The 18,001-nt window shown below is 30.1% G+C and overlaps 1 protein-coding gene across 2 annotated transcripts; it reads right to left on the reverse strand.

Annotated features, from left to right (window-relative positions):
- Window positions 1-5,167: 5,167 nt before the first annotated feature.
- Window positions 5,168-9,352, reverse strand: LOC145191404 (chemerin-like receptor 1). 2 transcript variants are annotated; one of them, XM_090066103.1, is made up of 3 exons: window positions 9,218-9,352; window positions 8,715-9,130; window positions 5,168-6,461 (listed from the first exon to the last, which is right to left on the reverse strand). In XM_090066103.1, the coding sequence occupies exon 3, from the start codon at window positions 6,372-6,374 to the stop codon at window positions 5,340-5,342; it is 1,035 nt and encodes a 344-aa protein (XP_089922229.1). In that variant the 5' UTR covers window positions 6,375-6,461; window positions 8,715-9,130; window positions 9,218-9,352; the 3' UTR covers window positions 5,168-5,339. The 2 variants fall into 2 exon arrangements, with proteins under 2 accessions (XP_089922229.1, XP_089922230.1); XM_090066104.1 differs by lacking the exon at window positions 8,715-9,130.
- Window positions 9,353-18,001: the final 8,649 nt, after the last annotated feature.

Here is an 18,001-nt window from a genome sequence, read left to right on the forward strand (position 1 = left end):
TTTAGCAAAGCCAATTTATGGCAAACCGCAAGAATAACAAAGTATTTAATTTTAACATCGCATGATTTATCAGCTATATATAAACTAATTTTTATTTGACAAAAACAAATGGGTTATTATGTGTTTTTAATGACAAATGAAATGATATATGAAATATGAAAAACGAAAACATGAAATATCTAGCTGCATTTTGCAAGATAATTATAAATTTGATAAAATGATAACTTTTTTAAAGGTTTTGCTTTATCAAATGAACTATAAAAAGGCCCATTAGAAAATACGCCTGCTAAAAAATAATGCATAGTGGAATATATATTATAGAGCTTATAGAGTAGTCGATGCAAAAAATGGCGGCATATCGGAAAATATACTTAAAAAATACACAAAATTAAGCCTGGTGAATGAAGGACCAAGGAGTTGAATGAAACCAGATCTCGACAAAAAATATTATTTAAGCTTTTTTATATTTCGCTATACTTTTTTTAGTCATTTTAAAATTATCCTTACAGATCTATTTTATCATTGACGGAGCTTTGTTTACACGAAAAAAGTATCCAAATTTACAAATATTTATCTTGGAAAAATGATGAAAATCTGTTCGTGCCGACAACTAATTTCCTTTACCTTGGTGCAATTTGTTTAGTAATTTGTCAACGCGTGAAGTAGTTATTTTATTCTGAACAGTCTTGTTAAACAAATTCTATAGAAGTTTAAACTAATACCACGTGATCAGAGTTTCTGTTTTAAAACTGTGGGCAGCCATTTTGATAGATTTTTTTGTTGACGGGTGAAAATTTAGAGTTTGTCGGACACTTGCATGGCTCGCTAATTTCTGTGGCCTCTTTGATGCCAAAAAATAAGTTGCTCGTAATTTTATTGAGGTTTTGTCTGAATTTACCTCAATATCCAAAATCTCCTTATTATTGTTGACAGTTATCACGCTTTATTAGTTCAGGATTCATACAGAATACTTTACATAACACTTCTGACATTTCACTGACAAAAAATGTTTTAAACCTTTACATTGTATTTTTTTATGCCTGATTAAAAAATATTATGATCTCTTTAGATATAAAAATTTTGTAAAATAGGTTTTCTCTAAGTTGCACGTCCATGATAAAATCAACAATTTGATTGTTGTTGTTTCAGTTTGGTTTATCAAATCATTATTTTGGCTATTTATCGTTTCTATTGTTATTTTATTATTAAGTCATCTATAATATTATTATGTTATTTCTATAGTTTGGCTATTTGTTGTTTCAGTTTGGTTGTTGTTGATTTTTATCGTCATATAGTGAGTCGTGGTCGGATGTCATTGGAATATCAAATTAACTAGCATCAAGAGGTTGCTCGAACCCAGTTGACGCATTTTGCTTTCTCTATAGATAATTTATGAAGAAAGTACTCCGTGAAAGCATCTGCCATGATGTGCTTGGCTTTTAAGAACCTCATATGTAAAGTTTGCCAGAAAACTCTTAAAACAGTATTATTTTTGTAGAATTAACAAACATTTAAAAAGGGTCAGAATTAATAAAGTTTTTTTAAATATTTACAGCCTTTTAGTAAATAATTTTTATTAAATGTTTAAAATTTCTTAAGATTTTTTTAATGTAGTTTTTGCTTAAATACTTGCAAGGCTGGTACAGAGGAGAAAAGAGGGCCGTAAGATTTGCTATTCCAAGAATATGATGGGAGCCTGCAGACCAGTTAAGCAAATTGCTACTTCTGCGAGGTGGACCTTCTAAACGCTGAAGTGACAAGATTGTAGCTCCTAACTATCTATCGCCACGATATCACGCTGCTCTGAGTTGCCCATTCACACCCTTACGGATAAGGATCAACCGCGAATAATCCCTATTTATAGATAGTTTATCAAGGAGTTTTAAAACAGTGCTGCTTTTGGACCATTTACCTATCTTTCCCTATAGCTCATTAAAAAAAATTTTTTTTTAGAGTCTTTTAGGAGAAATTTTTTGAGAGATTTCAAAATGGCGTTATTTTGGACTGTCATATTGAACCTTCAAGGCTAGTTTATAAAGTTTCCCTGTCTCCTTTGCTTGTGGAAATGGAAACCACTTACAGAATTTAGGAAAAATGTTGGTGTCACCACTGCACAATGAGGTAGGGCTCGTTAAACAAATACCATTGCTCTAGAAAAAGAGTCGACAGCTTATGCTTACCACTAAGATTTCTTTCCAGAGTATACAGAGGCAAGTGTTAAGAATTTAGTCTGACCTCAAACGAAAATTATAGGTTGTGAAAAATACGCCAAGAAACTGAAGAGAACAGAAAAAGCAGCTTGGGGCAGATTTTTTCTAGTAGCTTATGGTTTTCTAATCAACCGCAAGACTAAAAATATTACAAGCAGTTGGTTCACACTCCCATAAAGATTTACGCTCAAAATGGAAGGGTAAATGTCTCTAAATGACTGCTTGATTCTTACCTTGAAAAAATCAATGCGAATATGGAGTTTACACAGAGGAACACTGTCGGAGATTCGGGACTGGGGCATTAAACTTTACAGGACTTTGAACATCGGTACTAAAGATAGTATTTCTTCTTTAATTAGGACTACATCACCACTCAACTCATCTTCAATAAATCTCTTAAATCGAAGTTCTAAAAAATTGTTTGGCTTTAATATTTAACTATTACATCTTTCAGTTCTTTATATTCTAGTATATTATTAGCAATTATTAATATTAAGTAATTTTCTGATACATTATCTGGCTTTTATTATGATCAATAAAATGTTAAATACCAAATAAAATTGTTGAGTCATTTCAGGGAAATAAAGTTTATTATTTTTTCTTTTTACATTTTTTTTTTTAAATATATTTCTTATTGGTTTTAAAATAAAAATATTAAGCTTTTAGTAACTAAAGTCAAAAACGTTTAAAACAGAAAAACAAGAAAACAAGTTCAGGTAAGAAACTCAGAAATGTTTGTCGCAACGTAAAAGATGTAAAATATAAAATGTAAAAAAGATGAAAGGTGTAAGATATGACATGTAATAATGGTTTATTCACGAACAACCTCCTCACTGAGCTAAAAAATGGACGAATATAAGGCGACATGATATTTGACTTTGTTTATTGAAATTTTGTTCGAAAATTTTATAGTGTGTTTTTGTTATATATATGTATATATATATATATATATATATATATATATATATATATATATATATAAAATGTATTTTATGTATGATAGATTACACATACCATATATAAAATACACAAAAAGCATATTCGTTACTATTTTGTTATTATCATTATTATTATTTTTTTTATATGTAAAGTAGTATTTGTTGTCGATTCGTTCCCATTTCTTCATATTTAAGACAAACAGCTTTAACAAGTTTTACAAGCATATTTATATTCTTTGCTGATGTAATTACCAGACCGAATTCAGAATTGTAGCAACTACCACCTGTAACACCCGACGCCATATCTTTAAACTTAATCATGAAAAAAATGAAATTTTTTTAAAAAGCAAAAAAAAAAAATTTGGAAAAAAACAGTTGCTGCGTTTGAATTCATGTTAACAAAAGATTGGTCGCAGAAAAATTGACTGACATTTTAAAATAAAGTTACAATTGAATTAAAAACATTTTCTTAATTAAAATGTACAACCCAAACAATTTTAACGAATGTTTCAATTTTAATTGCAAAAGAGACTTTTAACAAAAATATCTTTGCAGACGTAAAATAATTATCACTGCAGACGTAAAGACCTCTTCCAAAATTAATCAATTCAATAAAAACTGATTGTACAGATAACCTTTGGAGTCAAGCCTCATTATCTATAGAGTTTAAATTTATAAAAAGAGAAACGCCTTTTTTATCTAACGAGAGTATAGTTACAAAAACACAGATACTTAACAAAAGAAAGAATGAATTTAACAATAGTGATAATCTAACCAATCAGATCATAATCAAAAGAATGATTTAAGCTTTTTTAGTTTAGAAGTGAGATTTTTCAAAATCTTTTTTTCTTAATATAACGAGGGTTGAACATAAAAACAAAAAATTATCAAATAAGTTAACAAATAATTAAAAGAAGGTCATAATAAAGAGGTTTTATAAGCGATGGAAGAAAAAATAGACTTACCACATTAAAGTAGTACTGTTATAAAATTTGTCATTAAGGTTACTGATCCCGTCGTTTATACTAAAATTTCATTGTTTGAATCAAAAATTCATAAAATTTTCAAAAATGCGATTCAAAACAGATTTGTATTCTAGAATTAAAATTAGCACACATTTTTTGTTTTCTAAAGAAAAATTCTTTTTTGGTTTGCAAAATTTTATGAGCTTTCAGTTAAAAAGTATTTTTTTTTTCTGTTTAATTTGATCCCAGGTTCTTGCTACATAGTTATTTAAATTATTTTTCCTTTTTTTATTTTAAAATAATTTGTTCTTGTAATGTTTTTTTACCTTCCACTATTTTTTTTTAACTTTATTTCCACTAATTTTAAGGAAGTTTGAAAACCTATTAGGCTCTACTGATGCTTCAGTTGAATGCAACTTATTAGGTTCTACTGATGCCTTAGTTAAACGCAACTTATTTAAAGGAAAAGCAAATTTTGAGTCTTGCAAACGATGTTTAATCAAAATTTTTGGGGTGAAACTGTACGAGTAAAATTGTCTTCTTTTACACACAAGTTTTACCGACTGTAAAAAAAGAAAAAATTTAATACCATTCCATGTTTTACGAGCTGACAGAAAAAATGATTCTTTTGATCCTACACCCTTTCTCAAATTGAGTCATTCAATTTTCTTTTGTTTGTTTGTTTGTTTGTTTTTTGAAGATTTTCAGTTTTAATTCAAATCTGAATATTTTAAAGCTTGTTTTCATACATTATTTGAAACAAGACCTGATTTTGATTTATTCATTAAAATATTTTCAAAATCTTCTTAAATTGATGGCAATAAAAAAAAATTCAAAAAAAAGCTCTTAAAGAGAATTTTGTTCATTTTAAAGAAATTTTATTGGAATGCCACATCTCGTGTTGTTCTTTCTTTGAAAAAATTTTCTTGGTTGTTTTTATCCTGTTGATGGTGAAGCTTAACCCTGATGATTTTGCTCGTCGAAGAATTTTCTTTAAATATGAATTTCTGAGATAAAAATATATTACCATATCAATTAAAATTTTCAACTAACCTTTTTCAGCACTTAAAGTTCTCTTTTTTATTATAATAAATTCTAATTATTATAAGTTATTGTAACAAACTATAATAAACTATGATAATGTAAACTCAGCATTACTTATTCATCATTAATCATCGTTAGTAATAAGGACCGGTTATGGAACTTTCATTAAGGACGAGTTTACACTATAATCGTCTGTTTAAGCTAGATTCTTCTGTATATCGTTCGGTTGCGGTAAATTCACTACCTCTTCCTCTTCGAATCAGAGAATCGCTTTTAATACCAAAACTTCGTCTTATAAACCTTTTAAACCCAAAATGCATCATGTAATATATAAAGGGGTTCACGCAAGAATTGGCTACGTTAAATACTTTCAGGAATGAGTTTAAAGTCAAAATTGAGGGTGAAGCAATTAAACCGGTACCGAAAATCCATGATACTAAATAAACAAACTGAAAAATATCGCGAGGCAGAGTTAGCACGAAAAAAACTGTAGTTAATACAACCAATAAACGAATTATCCTGTAATTATCTTTTTTTCGTCTACTAATACCATTGCCTAATACCAGTGTGTTTGTTGGACTATGACGAAGCATTTTCGAGAATATACGATAGTTGGTGAAATTAATTACAAATAAAAGAGTGCACACGTTAATCAAGAAGTATAAGATGCTGGGTATATTGTACGCTTTACTTCCTGCGTTAAACACGCGGCATTCGTCCTTTATTAATGTAATATTTAAAGCATAATGCGCATTCATAATCAACGCGTAAATTAAAACCAATATAATACTTAATTTGATGTACGTAAACTTAAAGTGTCTTTTAAATGGGTAAACAATTGTGCGTTGGCGATCAAACGATAATACAACGAATATTCCACCAGACATAGTTGTTGCAATCGTTCCAATCGGAACAAGGACTTTACACGCCCAGTAGCTAAAATGCCATTTGTAACGCGTTAAAGTCCAATATGTGTACAAAAGCGGATTGAAAACAGAAGCAAAAAAGTCTACTACTGCTAGGACACAAAACAAGAATTCTGGCACTTTGCGTTGATCAATCGAACCTGCAGGTTTTTCTTTTATACCAAAATAATAAAACACAAAGCCATTACCAATTGTACCAAATGTAAAGATAATTGTAAATAAAGTAACTAGAAGGATTTCAACTGAGGTGTATGCTTGTTCGTGTAACGGTTTAGTTGAATTGAATGGCATTTTCTTGTAAAATATTTTCTTGTAAATATTTTCTTGTAAAATATTTTCTTGTAAATATTTGACTTTGCTGATTGTTTGTTAAGAAATCTAAAAAATCAATCCGTTGATCAAATCAATAAAAATCTAAAAAACTCAACGAAAGAGCAATTAGTTGTATAAAAACACGTACACTTACACGCACACATACACACATGCATATGCATACACGCATACATACACACATGCATGCGTATCTACACTCTCGCGCGCACACAAACACACACACGTACATACACGCACATAAATTAGCGTATAAAATTAGGGAGTTAAATAACAAAATCACTGGAATCAATACAAACAGGATTTATAAAGGTTTATTTTTAGATGGTAATTTTATTCAGCTTCATTAAATAGTAAAATGAGAACAAAAAAAATTGAAGTAAGAAGAATACAAAATATTTCTTCATAAATGTTCAAACTCGCAAGGAATCTGTTTTTTTATTAAATTTCTCTCCACCTCTATGAAGTAATAAATTTTAAATTAGACTTCCTGCTGCAACGAAAGAAACTTTTTTTTTTTTATTGCGCAAACCTAATTTTTTTTTATGAAAATTTATTTGTAATAAAATAATAAAATGAAAAAAAAAAGAAAATTTCTCTGTTGCAATTGTTATAAATACAAAATACGGCTAATCGAACAACGACGACACAAGTTCTCAAGTTTCAAAACTAAAGTTCAGTGTCAAAACAAATAAATAACATATTAAATTAAGTATATTTATTGTTATTCAAAAATAAATTTTTGGATGAAGGGTGTATTTTTTAAAGAAGTACCCAAAAAAAGATACCTAACATAAATAGTAAATGCTAAAAAAGGCAAAATACTTAAACTTTATAAAAGTTCATGAAGATTTCATCTCGAAATTATTTTTAAAACACAAAAAAAAGAAAAAAAAAAAAAAAAAAAAAAAAAAAGAAGTAATAATATAAAAACAAAAGATAGATTAAAAAAAGAAAAACCAAGTGAGCTGAAAAACTCTTTAAAGAAAGAAAAATTTATTTCACCCAACTAGAAAGAGCATTTCCAGCTTAACACGCAATACAGATTGCGGTATGCACGCGACGATGTGATCATATCTGATTCTGCTCATTCATTCATTTCTAGTCTAAATGTTACTTACGAATGTGAACGCAGTACTCAAAAAAAAAAAAAAAAAAAAATCGTAACTAGTACTTATTCTTCTGACATGATTTCAGCCTTGTAATAATAGCGATAACAACTCGCTCTATTGTTGTTTATCCTCAAGATTAAATTCCAGCACAAAAGTATTTCTTTTCAGTCATATTTTTATCGAACTTATTACAAATTTTTTCAAGTCTCCAACATTCTTAGTTTTTTTAGTGTAATCGGCTCAATTTTCTAATCACGGCAAATACCACTATAGACTTTATTTTTAAAATAACTTTCCGAGATTTAAAAGCCCACCGTGCTTTTCGATTTTACTAAAACAAAACTTCAAAAAATGTATACAGGGTACCCCATTATTAATTCATGTTTTGACTAAATTTGCTTAAGTAAAAGAAAAAACCCCCTGGACGTTCCTCTTGAGTTACTTTACAATCGGATAAAAAATTCCTGTTGATACTCTCACTTATACATTATTTATAATTTTCTAATATTTAATTAACTTTTTTAAAGTTTATGTCAATGAGTAATCTGGAAATAAACAAACCATAAACGCTACTAAAAATTCATCAAGGCCTTTTTCAAGGTGCCCTAATGTCACCCTGAAGGTGCCCTAATGTCACCCTGAAGAGCCCAAAAGAGATCTTAATGCCGTCCTCATAGTATTAGTGATTAATGTAGTGTGACAAATGTTTTGCTACAAACATTAACAACGAATAGCTTTTTTTAAAAAATCTTTTGTCGTTTTGAGGAAATCATCTGTTTTACTTTTGCAACGGGTATTTTTTTTTTTTTCTTCTTCTTTTTTCTTTTCTTTTCTCTATCTTTAGAAATTGTTTGGTATGAAAAGAAATAGGAAACAGAGATTTGATAATAAGAATTATATTAACACAGATTTATTGAAACATTAATCAATGAGTTTTCTTTTTTTCAGCAAAACAAATTTTCCCAAAATTGTTTCTTGTTTTGTAATTTTTTAGATTTTTAAAATTAAAAAAAAAAGTAAAAAGTATTTGTTTTAAATTTCAACAAAAAAAAAAAAGAAAAGAAAAAACGAGAAATTTATGAAATCAATTTATTTAAAAAAGAACAATAAACAGTGCCGTAAAATCGGAATTCTTATCAAATACTTTTTCCTCTGAAGAATTTTATATTTGCCTAATGTTTTAACTTACCCCAACACAGAAAGGTACTGAAAAGAGAATAGTAATTGCATAAATCGCCAGCATATAACTGAAGCATGACGTCAGGTTTCGTATTATGATTGAACCATTTCATCTTTGTAAATCGTAACCCGAACATTAAAAGATATCTTTTATAAAACAACTCGAGCACCTTCTTGACGTCATGTGAACCACCAACATTTGTAATGCTTGAAATGTAAAGTATTGAAACGCCTCTAACGGAAATCTCGATAAGAAAGTCACTTTTCCAGTCAACGATTGTCATTACAGATTCTTACGATTAAAGAAAATGTTTACGAGCTTCAAACAGGTTGTTCGTTAAAGGAACTCTTTTCATTAAGTCGTGGGAATACAAAGTTTTTATATGGCTGTTATCTTACATATTTTTTGTGTTAAAAATGTTGAAACTAAATAATAAATAACAAAGCTACTTTAATTAAAGCCTAGTTACACAATCTAAACTTTTGACAAAACGAATAGTTCGCAAAACTTACCATCTCGTAAGACGCGTTTCGATTGGATAAAGTTAAAAACGAGGTTCATATTTAAAAGCTTCTGCGAAAAGGTCTTGTGATAAAAAATTTTTTTTCACTCACATGGCGCAATCCCTTCCATTATCTTGCTAAAATGATAAAAAAAGGAATGGAATATTTTAATAAAAAAAAAATGCTTCAACAAATTTTGTTTTTTGAAACGAAACCACAAAAACATGACATTAAAAAGATAAAACAATTTTATGGTTAGTAAAGAACTCAAAAAAAATCAATTATTCTCATTATAAGACAATCCGATAGCACGCAGATTTCGTTCTGACGTTTTGTTAAATTCTTTATGATAATTCGAGGCTTGGACAAAGAAAAGGACATTTACTTTAACAAAGCGTAAGCGTGGAAGCATGGTTTCGATATCTCGTCTCTAAAAACAATTTGTAGAATAATAACTTACTGAATAATCTAATTTTTTTTTTAATATGTATATAGCTCGTGTTGTTTGTTAAAATAGAGGAATTGATGACTAATTTGATATTTTTTTACTCGACTGCAAATGTTGCATAAAATAAAAAGTTATTCGGAACTCATACGACAAAATTCACAGATTGTTCTTTAAAATTTTGATCTTATTTAATCAAAAATTTCTTTATTAAATTAATGATACATGATCCCAGTTGATCGACGAGGGTACCATTTTAACAAGTGGAAATTTATGCTAAAATAGTTCAATAAGGTTTAAATTGTGATGAGATTCACCTCGGTTGATATTATCGCTCATGAGGCGTTTATTCCTCCAAAAATTATTTTGATGTTAAAGACTCAAAAATCCTAAAGACTTATCATCGTGGTCACACTGAGGTTCTAACATTTTCAAGAATAGTATTCTATTAAAATATTAAAGATTTAAATCATTTAGGCTTCTTTCGTAACTATATCAAATAATTTTTATCCATTTGTTTCATTTGGTTATTTTACACCTTAAAAAGATTCTTACTTTTTTTTTTTTTTTTTTGATGTTTGCTGTTTACTGGTTCGGTGTTATTATTTATTTTCTTTGATCCGAGATCATGTAATCATTTTTCTAAACGTTAAACGTTTTCTCACTATATTAAACTCTCTCTCTAGGTTTTACGAACTTGAGTGGTTTTTCTCACTATATTAAACTTGAGTTGTTTAAGATGAGTAAAACTTTACTGTGGTTTAAGTTACGAAAACTTAGAAATCTATAAATTAAACGATTTAAATTAAAAAGACAAAAATAAGATTGGTATTGATAATAGAATTTTAGATTCTTATTAGATCCCACTTACTACGTTTCAACAGCTAAAAAACGTTTTGATTTATAAACATCTGAAGAAGAATATTAAATGTTAAAAACGATTAAAATTATTCACATTGAAAACTTTTCTTGAAAAAAAATTAAACCACATGATAGACCGCACGATATTAAGACAGTATTAGAAGTAAACTGTATATTTTTTAATTGCTTAACGTTTGCATACACAGTTGTAGACATTTTTGAGAGACCTAAGCTTAAAAAGCATTTTTATGAAAATGTAATTCATTTTTTATTCGTTTCTCGTTCGAGAAAACACTTTTGCTAATAATTCTTTCAAATATGAATTTAACAATCTCATTAAACATCTGTAAGGTTTGAAATATATGTAAATATTTTTATTAGGCTAAATATTTTTTTATAATAAAGTTATAGAAATGTAATCCGTAGAAAATGTTTTCATAAGATTTTAATACAATTCTTTATTGCCGGTATCTTTAACTAGACAAAATATTAAAACGTCCAATGTGAATAGTGGGAACTTTCAATTCATTCAACTGACATCGCGTAAATGTGGAGCGGATTAGAGATATTAGGAAAAAAGTAGTTTGAAATATCAAACGCAAATATTTCTAAAAAATCATTAAATAAGTTAACTTATTCAAAATTTCCTGATCTCAAGGGACGTATTAATAGGTGGACGTTCAACGCATTGTTATAGATCAGAGGTGCCGCCAATTAGGCAAAAACTATGCGTGTTACCGTCAATTTTCTAAATTCATGATACAGATATTCCGACTTCTACCCGTCAAATTTGTTTCACTAAACCTCCCTCAGTAAACCCATTATAAATATGCATTTACTGAAGCTTATAGTTATAAAAGACAAAAAAAATAATCAAGAATAGCTCACAAATCTGAAAAAGGTTGATTTGAGCTAAAAATTTAACTGTGTTTAAACTTTGACGTCTAAAACTAGGCTTTCGCAAAAAGGCTATGTATGGTTTACTAGAATGGATAGTGTAAAGTGAAACAAATTTTCTTTGCTAAGTTGAAATCGCTATAATATAGTTTAAAGGTCGAATAAGAGATTTTTAGTGTTCTTTTCACCCCACTCTCAGATTATGCTTCCCACTTTAAGGCTCAAATCAAATCTTACTTTTGTCGAAAATGTCGAAATTATTTTCCTCGCTTTTTTTTTCTCTTGAACTTGTGATTCTTTTTTTCGCAAACGTCCTCGTTATAAATTTTCTTATTTCCGATACCTAAATTGCATTTTGTCTAAAAGTACTACAACTAAAAGCATCTTAAAGTTCATGAAAAACTATTGATTTCAGAAGTTGGAAAGAAATATTAAGTATGTATTTTTAATGAACATTTTTGATGAAGCATTTTTTAACAGTCAGCCATGTAAAGCTACTTAACTTATAATGATCTTATTTTTTTATTATTATTGTTGTTACTAATAGTAACAACATATGATAATAAAAATAACAAGACCATACCTTTCGTTGCATAAGCTTGAGACTTCTACCAGTGATGTACAGCTTTATTTTTAACCTTTCTAGATATATCAAAAGAAGTAATCTTATATTCCTATCTATTATCTCGTTACTTGATAAATAATGAGTCTTCATAAGGAATATTTAAAACATTTATGTAGAAAGTGTAGCTGCATAATAAAACAGGATAGTCACTATCAGTTAAAATCTGTTGTTATCTTTAAACAAGCAACTCTTAGTTTTTACAAGCTGGATATAACTTTAGGCAATCAAAAAGTTCATCCTGAATATTTATGCAAATCATGTTATATGGTCTTATGCAGGTTAGATTTAAAATCAAAAAAGGCTTTGAAGTTGAGAGGAGTGATAAATTCTTCAACGTATTATATATGTAACAAACAAGAGTTTGAAGAAGAAAAAAAGGTACATGTGATAAGTATTCATCAACAGTTAAAAGCATTTGCCTCAAAACATGGTTTTGGTTGTTACAATGAAAATAACAAAAATTTTGTAATAGTTAAAATCAATAGCTATCACCAATCAAATGGCATGTGGAGACTAATTATTTTAAATCGTAAAGTGCCATTATCCATTAATATTAAAAAATCTCTTCCAGATCAACTAAACTTTCAATCTTCTTATATTACATTCTCCAACATTTCATGCTTAAATATTTGTAAAGGTAATAATGACTTCAACTATCTTTTTTTCTAATCAGAAATAAATTTTCTGATATTAAAAATTTCTGAAGCACATCAACTGAGGATGTTGGAATAATTGAAACGAAAGAAGGCAATACAGTTGAAAACTTTAAAGTTATTAGAAATAAAGATTGTTCATTAACATAGTCAGAAGTCTGTTGTGATTTTAGTACCATCTACCGTACTAACTTTCGTATAATGGAATGCAGGTTAAAGAGTAACAAAGGTCAATCATCTCTTACCTTTAACCAGCCATTTTTTAACTATGCACATTTTCTTACACCAGTATATGTAATAAATGTAATAAAGACAACTTGCATTTTTCTATATGAAAGTTCAATAGTACATGAGAACAATTTGTAGTTTTGAATAATTTCTAAAATCAAAATTAATACGTCCTTGATCTCACTTTACACTCGTTTTGCAAGGTTAATTAATCGTGATGAATCGGCATAATGAGTTATTAAACGTCATACAGAAATAAAGGAACGTTGATGTTTATATTTTATTAAAACGTTTTCCGACTTGTTGCAGCATTACTTTTTTTTTCTAACAATCAATTAAATTTTAATAAAAAAGGTTTGAGTTTTAAAATGCAGACCGAGTCTTAGGTACTAGGTACTATGGTATGAAAATTAACTACGAATGGGAGGGATTAATATCGCAACGGAAAGAAGTTTCTGCGAAAAAGTAAAAAAGGAAAATAAATTCACTTTTAATAGAAATTTTTAAAACAACTTCCTGATAGGGGAAATTTTGAATGCGTCTTTTTTTAAAGAAAAATTTGTTGTTTTTTTTGTAACATTTTTGTTTGTTTTGTTTTTATGTTGCAAGAAGCAAAGTTTAGAAAAAGTTTAATAAATCTAAATTTATTGGGTTGTCCGATAAGTTCTTGCCGTTTTTCTAAATTTCATATAACTTTATTTTTTAACATAAAATAACAACAATTTAATCAGTAATGCATTCTCCGTTGTTTGTTACGACTTGCTCCCAACGTTCAACGAGTTTTTCGATTCCTCTTCGGTAGAAATCGCCCGGCCTCGATTCGAAAAATTCTTCTAACCACGCCCGTAATTCGACGTCATTATTGAACGAAACGCCTCGCAAAGCGTTTGAAAGAGATCGGAAGAGGTGAAAATCCGATGGCGTTAAGTTTGTAGAGTATGGAGGATGTGGTAGCACTTCCCAACCAAGCGTTTGAATCGCCTCCTTGGTCATAATGGCAATGTGGGGACGGGCATTGTCGTGTTGCAGAAGAACGCCATATTGCCTATCAGGTCGTTTTTGCTGGATGGCGTTATTTAATCGTTGCATCTGTAAAACATATAGTTCCAAATTGACTGTTTGGTTGAGATCAAGCAATTCCCAGTAGATAATGCCTTCCCAATCCCACCATACACACAACATTGTCTTCCGTGGATGAAGAGCTTGCTTCGCTCGCGGGGTCGCTTGTTGTTTTGGGCTTAACCATTCTTTACGCTGCTTCATCTTGATGTAGAGACACCATTTTTCTTCACCAGTGACAATGCGATAAAGAAATCTTTGCTTATGTCCATGAGTTGAGAGATGACGAGCAAGCAAACTGGCAGCAATGGTGGATCGTTGATTTTTATTGTTTTCGCTCAATACGTGCGGCATCCAGGCTCCGAGTTTTTGAATCTTTCCCATTGAGTGGAGATGTTCTGCTACTGTTGATTTATTGGATCCTATACGCTCTGCCAATTCTCTGGTTGTTTGACGCGCGTCTTCGTGCAGAAGTTGATTCAAACGCTCTTCATCAAACTCGCTTGGTCGCCCGGAACGAGATGCATCCTTGAGGTCGAAATTGACACTTTTGAACTTCGCAAACCAATATCAAGCAGTTCTTTCAGCTATGGCACCCTTTCCGTATACGGCACAAATCTCTCTAGCAGCTTCCGTGGCTTTGGCACCTCGGTCAAACGCAAAAAGAAGGTGGTGTCGAAAATGCTCGTTTTTGTTGACTTGACACTCCATTTGCTCTGAAAATTAACAAAAATGAATCAAAATAAAAAAACCAAATAGACTTTCTTGTAAAGCGAAAAATTCTCTTTCGAATAACACAAAACATTATTCTAAAAAATTTCATTTCGATCGCAAATTTTTGAATTTAAAAAAACGGCAAGAACTTATCGGACAACCCAATATTAAAATACACCTAAAAATTTTAGAAAATCCATGAAAGCTAATCAAACCGTAACTTCTTTGTATTTGAGATTAGCCAATGCACAGTGGGACAGAGTGTACCAAAATACCTAGCTGATAATTTCTCATGATAAGAAATTTTCATCTTGGTATTTTGGCACACTCTGTCCCACTGGTGATCTTTCAACATTATAATGCAAGACCACAAGCTGCTAAAGTGGTTAAAGAGCAGTTACAAATATTATGCATGTGTTACCCCACCCGCCGTATTCACTGTAGATTGCACCATCAAACTGCAACTTATTTCAATCGATGCACTACTGCTTTTCCAATGAAGACATTGAAAAATGGATTAACTGATGGATAACTTTAAAAGAACTAATTCTTTCCCAAGGAGAATCCATTTGTTACCTGAAAGATGGGAAAAAGTTAAAACCAACAATGGAAAATATTTTGGATAAATATCACTTAAATCTTCATTTAAAAAAATGTCTTTTATTTTACATATAAGACTAATACTTGACGAAATAAAATGTTCAATCTTTAGGAGGTTTGCACAGAAAAATGATGAAGTAAAATGTTCAGCCTTGAGGAGGTTTGCTCAGAAAAATAAAAAAAAAAAATGATGAAAGTAAAGTAGATGATAAGGAAACATGAAAAGGCATGATACAGTCAAATTATTACAGTTTTGGCTTATTATGGTGTCCTTTATTATGGTGTCTTATTATGGAGTACTTTTTTTGTTTATTGGAAACCTTGAAGCTAACACACTTCTCGATTTAAAGCTGATCAAAGCTTTTTAAGCCAAAAAATCAAAAATTGAGCCAATATCTGAAGATTACTGGGTGTTTGGGATCTTCGCAGCATTATGAAAAGAGAAGAAAAACGTAAAGACGAACACACAACTATTAGATATAGTTAATGACAAGCAGCCTACGCAATATCTAAACAATACTGCACGTGCTCTAAATATTTAAATTGTACAACTTGAATTAGAAAAAGAAGAAAAAGACCTTTTTTTTTTGGTAAAAAAAAAAAACAAAATTTAGGTGAAAGTGAACATAGAATTTTTTTTTTAACAACTTAGGTAACAAATAATGCTACCAATTGGATTCGTCAACAACGTTAAAATAAAAATATAGTAAAATAAAATTTCTTCTAAAAAAAAAAATACTTATAATGAGCACTAATGTATTTTTCGAACGCACTGCTAGATTGTAATTAGGCCTCCGCAACTTATCAATTTTTTTTACACGGGACAACACTGGCATAAAAAAGTAGCGACAGAGCAAGAATTGTGTTGTTAACAGAGCAAGAATGATGCTCACTAAGAAAAATACTTTATCACAGAAGACGAAAACGTTCCTCATGGAATATCTTCACACTGCTCCAAAAAATAACTTCCCCACAATCCTTCGTGACCCAGAGAAACCCTCTAGAGGGATGGTACCTAGAGAATCAAAAATCAAAAATAGTTAAAAATACTAATCCTAAAATGAACAATATGCGTTCTTAAAAATGAACAATAAGCGTTCATAAAAAAGAACAAATTTATCGCCCTTTACATGTGTTGGCTGTTGAGATCAACCAGACAGTTGGCCAAGTACTCCGCATACTAAGAATGACCAGGAAAGTGTTAGAATTGCTACCAGTGGAGCTTAAACTATGATAAAGAGTTTCTATTCCTTGCTCACTGAAGATTCCAAGAAAGTATTTCTTTCAGTTAATTAATTGCTGAATGTAGTAAAAGGTTGTGAACTTTTTCTGTTATGATGGCCCATTGAGAGTAATGTAGGGCTCCTTGAAGCTTTGGATTTTTTTAGAGAAGGCCTTTTCGAACTCATTTCTAAAGCAAGAATCAACAACTGACTTGAATATTTGCAGTGTGTCAATAAAACTAAAAAACAGGCTTTTGAAGCAAGTCTATGTTTTTCAAGAGATTTCTGCAATCTTTCATTGTTTTCCATTGAGTTCCATTGGAAGAATAAAAGGTCAATAAAGAGAGAATCATCAGGGATACTTATGAATAGAGAAAGAACAATGTTGTTAACTCTTTTTGCTTTTTTACAATCACCATTAAAAGAGACAAATGTTTCATTGTTTTTCTTGACAGAACCAAATGCTCAAGGCTTTCTGGTAATTCCTCGCAAACAGCAAGCAAAAGCTGACATTTTACACTTAAAACTTTTGAGACCTGATGAGTCAGAAGTTTGGCTTAATAAGTAGGTTGTTGCAAATCCATAACCCCCAAACTGACTTTGATATAACCACCTTTTCCTTGAATTCCAACCATAACAAGATAATCTTTTGAAATTCCTCTTTCAAGAAGACTATATTACAAAAGTGATTTCTCAAAAAATGCAAAATAAAAGCAAATACTTTTGGTGCTGTTGATTTGTTTTCTGGGGAAAATCTAACTTATGTGTGTATAAGCGACAGACTGAAGTTGCTTTTAAAAAGAAGTTAAATGCAAAGTTTTTTTCTTCAATGTGGGTCTATGACACACTGTCCAAAATTGAAACCAATTTCTGGTTTGCAGAATTTGAAAGGCCAGTATTCACTTGAACTTTTGCAAAATCTTCGGCAGCAAGGTAATCTTTTTCTAGAAAAAGCCATCGGGACCTAGAAGAACATGCAAATGAAGTACCAAATTTGAGAAAGATTGCCAAACTATCTGATTATTAAAAAGTCAAAATTATCTTACAAAAATATTATTTACATGAACGGACTGGAATTGTGGTGCCTCTTTGAACTTATTTAAGTCGTACAGTTCCATGTGGAGGAGCATCAAATGTCTAGGAATAGTTGAATTTGCAATTGAGCAATCACAGATTGAAGTTCTTGTCAGTGTTTTAAGACTGATTAATTTGAAGTAATGGCGTTGAGGCAAAGTAATTTTCTGACCCTCATCAAATCTTCTAAGAGACAACCTACAAACCTCACAAACTCCAAGAGGAACTAAGGTCTGTTTATTCATTATAGTTTTTTTTTTTTTCATTATTGCGGGAGGTTGACCGCTTTGTTTGTTTGTCAATTTATCAGTGCTTTCAGGCTCGTTCCGAGTAGTACCTTTTTCACGTTTATCTTCTCTGATTTATTTTTTTGATTTCACTGGTAAATTCGGCTTTTTCTTGTTCGTTCCTACT

This window comes from Hydra viridissima, unplaced genomic scaffold (assembly GCF_058129835.1).
Source record: "Hydra viridissima isolate aposymbiotic clone 2 unplaced genomic scaffold, HvirCarnegie_v1 scaffold_11, whole genome shotgun sequence".
Taxonomy (NCBI): domain Eukaryota; kingdom Metazoa; phylum Cnidaria; class Hydrozoa; order Anthoathecata; family Hydridae; genus Hydra; species Hydra viridissima.

Coding starts and splice junctions, on each gene's coding strand:
- LOC145191404 (XM_090066104.1), bottom strand. CDS start 6,374: ATGCCATTCAATTCAACTAAACCGTTACACGAACAAGCATACACCTCA.